Genomic DNA, 7,013 nt, shown 5'->3' on the forward strand with positions numbered 1-7,013 from the left:
TAGCTGTTAACTTCAGGTGTTCAAGTTAAAAGAATTCAATGACAATTTCTATTTCCACTCTTTTTTTTTTGTTTGGTAAAACATGTAAAAAAGAGTTTGACTTAGTCAGTAGAGCATTTGTTTTATTTTTCACCCTGTGATTCTGAATATTTTGATAGCTGCACATTGCTGAACACCAACTGAGAGATGAGGCTAATTCAAATGCCAAATAAAGACATTTATATTTATTGATTTTTTATTTTTCAAGGATTTATTGCAAACATTTATTTGACATATTTTGACCACCTTTCCTGTTTTTGTTTCTATATCTGCAGTATGAGTTTTCTCCACAAACCCTCTGTTGCTATGGCAAGCAACTCTGCACCATACCTACTGGAGGAACATACTACAGTTACCAGAACAGGTGTGTGTGTGTGTGTGTCTGGACACACGATGTGTTCTTTATTAATATGTTTTTAATAAACAGGGGACCAGTGCTCTCAACATCAATGTGATGTTGTTGATCACAACAACGCTAACTGATTCTCCAGTTTCGGTTCTGCGTACTGAGTCTTGCTTCACTGCACTTTGAATAAACAGGTGAACAGCGGTGATGCAGCTTCAGGGTTCTGTGGACTGAGTCCAGCAGTCGGCCTTTATTTGCTGCGGCTCAATTACTGCAGGTCATTTTTACACCTTCAAAAAGAAAGCTGCAACCATCATTTCCACAGGTCAAATTAATGGCCCATTTCAAACAAGCAGGTTTAGAACAGACACTGCAATAGTCTCTGCGATTATGGTTGGCTGTAAATTCAACTCTGTGAACAACTACTAGAGCAACAATAATGTTGCTCTAGTAGTAATTGTAATCTCACTGAATCATCGTATACACTCAGACATTGCATGAAGATTTTCTCATAAAATGTTTTGATGAGAGATGAATGCAGCATTTGAACTGTATTATCTGTCCCCCTGCAGCCTTATCTGTCCCCCATAGTTCCTCTATAGCTCCAGAGGGACAACTATGGTCTTGATAGACTTTTAATGGCTCTGCCACTCAGTCCTGGCACAGCATGGGGCTTTTGGTCACAACAATACTTATTACCAGCCATGTTCCCCGCATTGCATCCCAATCCCATAAAGGGAAACAGTGAAGACCCTAAATCCAAACGAGCGTCAAACAATGAAAGCATTGGAGCATGTGTGTTTATTGTTTTTCTCTCAGTATTTATCAGGGGACTGAGTGAATCCAGTGTCGCCGCCCCCTCTCTTGTTCGACAGATGAAAATATAACACACACACAAACAGGCCACAAACAGCATTGTCCATCATAGCTTTTTCTTCTCAGCTGAAAGCCAGCAGATAACGGTTTACAACACATTCCCTTGCCCCCCCTGCTGTATGAACAGTGTAACTGCAGCCTTTTTTTTTTCACACTTTGATGAGGCACTTTGAGAGCGGAGCAGCACAGCAGCAGCAGTGAAACAGCCTGACAGACAGCATGAGGCTCCTGCAGCGCAGTCCATTTACACTCTCAATAGGAGCGCTGGGATTCCCCGCTCACTATTATAAAACATAAAAGACAAGTGTTATTTTGTGCACAGTTGTATTAGGCACACACCAACAAGTAGCTGATCACGAGACATTTCGATTCAGTCAAACAAACACAAGGATCTATATGAAACTGTTGTTCAGCAGAGTTGATAGTTTTGTATGTCCTGAATGTGAATGTGTTGTGTCTGACAGGTACCACTTCTGTGAGAAGTGCTTCAATGAGATCCAGGGGGAGAGTGTGACGTTAGGAGATGATCCTACACAGCCACAAACGTAAGTAAACTGTCTCTTCTTACATCCATTTAAAAGATGATAATAAATCACATGAAGTAGACCAGTCATTTTAGAAACATATTCCAAGAGGAGATCTCTGCACTTTTTTAAATTATTTCTATCAAAGATCAGTCTTGTCCATGAAGATGTTTCCTCATGTTTTATAGTGGTTAACCACCAAGGAAACCAAACTTTGCTCTAATTATTTATTTGCTTGTCCTTCACTTATTAAATACTGAAAATTACTCCAGGTGTTAGAAACTTACCATTATTAGCCTGTTGCTTGATATGATATAATTCTTCACTGGGACTTAATATTCACAGTTATAATTGGTTGCAATTAAATTACAGTAAGTGTGCCTGGTTTTTAGATGCTTATCTATACATTAAAAGTCTGCAAGCCCACACGTTGGGTTAGAGCTGGTCGGCCACGGCCACTAACCGAAGGTTGGTGGTTTGATCCCCGGCTCCTCCAATCCACTTGCCAAAGTGTCCTATGGCAAGACTCTTAACTAGGGTTGCAAAATTCCGGGAATATTCAAAGTTGGAAACTTTCCATGGGAATTAATGGGAATATACGGGAATTAACGGGGAATAAACTGGAAATTTTGTGGGTAATTTATACTAACTGTATTTACCTTGTCATATACAGACATAAATATAAACATTTTGTTTTGTCATAAGCTGAATTGAGCCCTGAGGAAACTTTGGGCATTTGACTATATGCTTCTGCATCTTTGTGGCATTCTTAACATAGGTCTTTGCACAGTATTTGCAAATGTACACAGCCTTTCCTTCTACATTGGCTGGGGTGAAATGTCTCCACACATGAGATAGTGAACGTGGCATTGTTCTGTAGAGTAAGATGAGAAAAAAGCTTGTAAAAAACACTAATGCAATGCCAGAGATATAAATAGTTAGCTAAACAATTGGAATCGTCTTTAAAAATATTTTACAATTGATGGATAAATTAATAGAAATAGGCTAGATGAACAATCCTCAATCAGCATGCTAATATATTTTCCCCAGTAATATCATCAAAACTTCCCTGACTAGTCCTTGGGCTAATGCAGTAGTGTGGCATCAATAGCCCTGCTGTAGTGTGCAGGATGCTGGGAATTATCTGTGCATGTGATGGAAGAATGCACTGCACATGGAAGAATGCACTGCACATGTGATAGAGAAATGCACAGTGCAGGGTGGAAATTCAACGTGCAGCGTGTGCTGCATTCCATACATCTTTAAAATAGAGTTTTGAATGACGTTTTTATTGCTCAGTGTTTAATTTGTGGTAAAAAATATTTTTCAAAATTCCCGAGCTTAACTTCCCATGGAAAGTTTCCGGAAATTGTCCGCCCCTTTGCAACCCTACTCTTAACCTTAATTTGCCCCTGACAACTGTGTCAGCAGTGTGTGAAGGAAGAAGCACACGTATAGTAGAGCTGTATGACTGAGTGTGGGAATGCGGCCTGTGCTATGAAGCGCTTTGAGTGGCCGTTAAGACTAAAAAAGGACTCTCCCCCTTTCTCTCCCTCTCATTTCAGGATGATATCAAAAGACCAGTTTGAACGGAAGAAGAATGACGTGCTCGACTCCGAACCGTAAGTACACACAACCCCACACCCTTTAACAAGTGGGATGAACACAGAGGGAAAATACTGTATCTTCTTTGTGTACTGCCTTTCTAGAAGTTAATGATTCGTCTTGAAAAATCATTTTACTTCTGTTTCCATTTTCCACTTTTATATGATCACCTCTTTTAAAGGTTATTTTCTGTCATCCACATCTGTCTTTGTTTCTGTGCCTGTGGTTCACAGTCTGCATATTTTCTTTCTGAACCTTTTTGATCAATCGCATCGGTTTCAGTGAAGCCTCAGGGCAACTCGGCAACGCCACCTGCTGAGTGGAACTTAGAGCTCTGCCTGTCCATCAGAGAACGCAGGCCCCAAGTTCTCTGACACACTGATTGCTTTTCTCATTGTGACTTAATGTTAAATCAAATGCAAAATACTGGACTTACCGAACCTCCAACAAAGGCACACTTGCATTGGCTGGCTTGCAATTGTGTAACGACTGGAGGAACATTGATTTGAATGGAGATGAGTTTCTTGCTGTTTCAGCAGTAAAGATATCAACATTCATACAAATGACCGCATCAGAAACATGATGTGGACAGTTTTCAAAAACTGAACAATATGTGGAACATGTAACATAACATGTGGAAATGTTAAGTATTGTATATGTCTCTGCTGTTTTTCAGGTTTGTTGAATGTAAAGATTGTGGACGTAAAATGCACCAGATTTGCGTCCTACACTACGACGTCATTTGGCCGTCTGGGTGAGATGTTTAACTCAGCTTCTCCTAGGTTTTTCTTTACATATTTAATGTACAAATTGTAACAATACGTCTTAAATTTATCTCTTTCTAGATTCATTTGTGACAACTGTTTAAAGAAGAGTGGAAAAACACGGAAGGACAACAAGTTCTCTGCAAAACGTTAGTGCTGCTCTTTTATATTCATTTAGTTTTTCTGACAAGTCTAAAACCCAGAAATATCCAGCCTAACACATGACAAACACTTTAAGCATCATTCTCACATTTGACAAATGTATTTAAAAATCCCATTGTTTAGATTATTGATTGATCAATTTGTCAATTGATCAATCGACTAGCTTTCCCTGTATGGTTCAGTGCAGTTTTCAAAAGGTCCACATATTATTGAAGTTTTTTTTCTCACAAGCACACAGGGTAATAGAAACTGTCTCTTATCTGAACCTGAGCGACAGTCCCAGCTTTGTTGTAGGCCTTGTGCTTTGATATTTGTAGCCCTTTACAAAATATATGACCTTTTGTATAAGATATAAACAGATCTGAGATCTAAATACCATCACTAGTTTCACAATAATCAGTTCTAGTGCTTTCCTTATTTCATTATCATTATTATATTTCATTTTAAGGCTCCTGCAGAACGTTTAGAATTTATCATTTTGAAATATCTCTTCTGTGTTTGATCCCTGTAGGGCTGCAGTCAACTAGATTGGGAATGTACATAGAGGACCGTGTGAATAAATACTTGAAGAGACAAAACCACCCAGAGGCTGGAGAGGTGTTTGTACGAGTGGTGGCGAGCTCCGACAAAACAGTGGAGGTTAAACCAGGCATGAAAACCAGGTGAGAGCATCACTGACTGCAGATAGATGGGTCATCTGGGGGACAATAAGGATTTCAGGACCAGTGCCCTTGCCAAAAACAGAATTAAAATTGTAATGTATGCTTTTGTTTTTTGAGCATTTATATTACATGATTATTATTTATAAACGAGAGGACAAGATGAGGGCGGCCATAGTGTTGTAGATGACCTGTACCTGTCTCACATTCTTATATTTGAAGATGCATCGGCACAGTTCTTATTTGCCCTGAGCTGATTTGTTTATTGTCCCTGCCATACAAAGCTGAATGCCCTCTATAAAGCTTTTGTACCACTTAGAGTAATGGTGGAGCCTGCTGGTTTGACAAGATGGAGTTTACACCCTCCCTGAGTACCTCAGAGTGGTTTACTGTTTCCTCACACGAGATCAAAGTCTGCGATGTTTGTCCCATCCTCACAGGGCGGAGGCCCTCATCCTGAAACCTGTTATCTTCAGGTGGATTGATTATAGACTGTTTGCTTCTTTTATTGACTGAAGGCTTCTTGACCTGAATCATCCCATTATGTTCTTGAGTGTTTTATAAACCAGCGACACACAAGCAAACGTCTCAGACAGCTTGTGACTCTTGTTTCCTTTTGAGTCACAATAAGACAGAGGACTTGAAATGTTCTTTTAAAGTTCCTCCCCTGGTATTGATTAACCATTAATTAAACACATTTATCTTCTCTAAAAAAACACCATATGAACATGAGAGAGGTTAGAAACTTGATTTTCACTAGAGGGGGTCATCTAAAACCACATGGTTTAAAGGTTACATACCTTTACAAGGTGTGTAGAGTATCTTCACTCCCTGGTCAAATAAAGTAAGTATACAAAATCTGCAGCTTTACTCAGTCCGCACCTTACTGTTCAACAGCCTCTCCTAACTTCATATCACCCCCAGATTACATGTTTTAGTTTCCAATAGTCCAACGCTGATTTTCAGGAAATGTTCTAGGTTGTTGTGTAGATGGCTAGATCTTAATATACACATTTTAATATTGGTTTTAATACATCTGCACCGGTGACATTTCTTTTGCCTGAGACTTTGAGAAAATTTCCTTGGACACAAATAGGGCTCAGTGGTGAACTGATTTGATTTTCATGTGCAATGGTTAAAGGTCAAGGTCACTGTGACCTGACAAACTATGTTTTTGGCCATACCTCAATATCCATACACTTCATACTTTTCATAAAATCGCTATGTAAATTATATGACTCTCGGCAGACATGAATGTAAATGTGACTGCTTGTTGAACTGTGAGGTGGTAATTCTATTTTCTTTATTTCTACAGATTTGTGGACACGGGTGAAATGCCTGAGACCTTTCCCTACAGAACCAAAGCACTTTTCGCCTTTGAGGAGATTGACGGTGTGGACGTTTGCTTCTTTGGCATGCACGTGCAGGAGTACGGCTCCGAGAGCCCATTCCCCAACACTAGGTCTGTACATCGAATTATTACATGCAGTATATGGCAGTAGAGATGGGATCTGACCTGTGATATTTACCGTGGTCCTCTTCTCTTCCTCTGCAGACGGGTCTACATATCATACCTTGACAGTATTCACTTCTTCAGACCTCGGCTTCTACGAACAGCAGTGTACCACGAGATCCTCATCGGCTATCTAGAATATGTCAAGAAACTCGGGTAAGCCTCACCCTTCTATTCTGCTTCACCTCTCAAAAGCTTACAACATGGGGAAGAGTGTTGGGAAAGAAGGTTTTGATTGGATCCTGTACTAGGCCAACAGATCTCCTCCCTTTAACACTGTCTGCAGGTACGCCCAGGGCCACATCTGGGCATGCCCTCCCAGTGAAGGAGATGATTACATCTTCCACTGCCATCCTCCTGATCAGAAGATCCCCAAGCCTAAGAGGCTACAGGAGTGGTACAGGAAGATGCTTGACAAAGCCTTTGCAGAGAGGATTCTTCATGACTACAAGGTAAAGGGGAGAAATTAACATGTGCATTCAAAATATTGGTTTGATTTACTGTTTCCTGTCACATCTCTGCTTA

At 40.0% G+C, this 7,013-nt stretch overlaps 1 protein-coding gene across 6 annotated transcripts in view; it reads left to right on the plus strand.

Annotated features, from left to right (window-relative positions):
- The window catches only part of crebbpa (CREB binding protein a), a 52,195-nt gene that overhangs the window by 40,147 nt on the left and 5,035 nt on the right, over positions 1-7,013 (plus strand). For all 6 annotated transcript variants that reach the window (XM_034585276.1, XM_034585247.1, XM_034585253.1 and 3 more), the window contains 9 exons: positions 315-403; positions 1,726-1,806; positions 3,351-3,407; positions 4,067-4,144; positions 4,236-4,303; positions 4,828-4,978; positions 6,291-6,437; positions 6,531-6,644; positions 6,775-6,940. In XM_034585276.1, coding sequence (XP_034441167.1) covers positions 315-403; positions 1,726-1,806; positions 3,351-3,407; positions 4,067-4,144; positions 4,236-4,303; positions 4,828-4,978; positions 6,291-6,437; positions 6,531-6,644; positions 6,775-6,940 — 951 coding nt within the window. The remainder of the gene's footprint in view (positions 1-314; positions 404-1,725; positions 1,807-3,350; positions 3,408-4,066; positions 4,145-4,235; positions 4,304-4,827; positions 4,979-6,290; positions 6,438-6,530; positions 6,645-6,774; positions 6,941-7,013) is intronic.

This window comes from Hippoglossus hippoglossus, chromosome 1 (genome assembly GCF_009819705.1).
Source record: "Hippoglossus hippoglossus isolate fHipHip1 chromosome 1, fHipHip1.pri, whole genome shotgun sequence".
NCBI classification, from domain to species: Eukaryota; Metazoa; Chordata; class Actinopteri; order Pleuronectiformes; family Pleuronectidae; genus Hippoglossus; species Hippoglossus hippoglossus.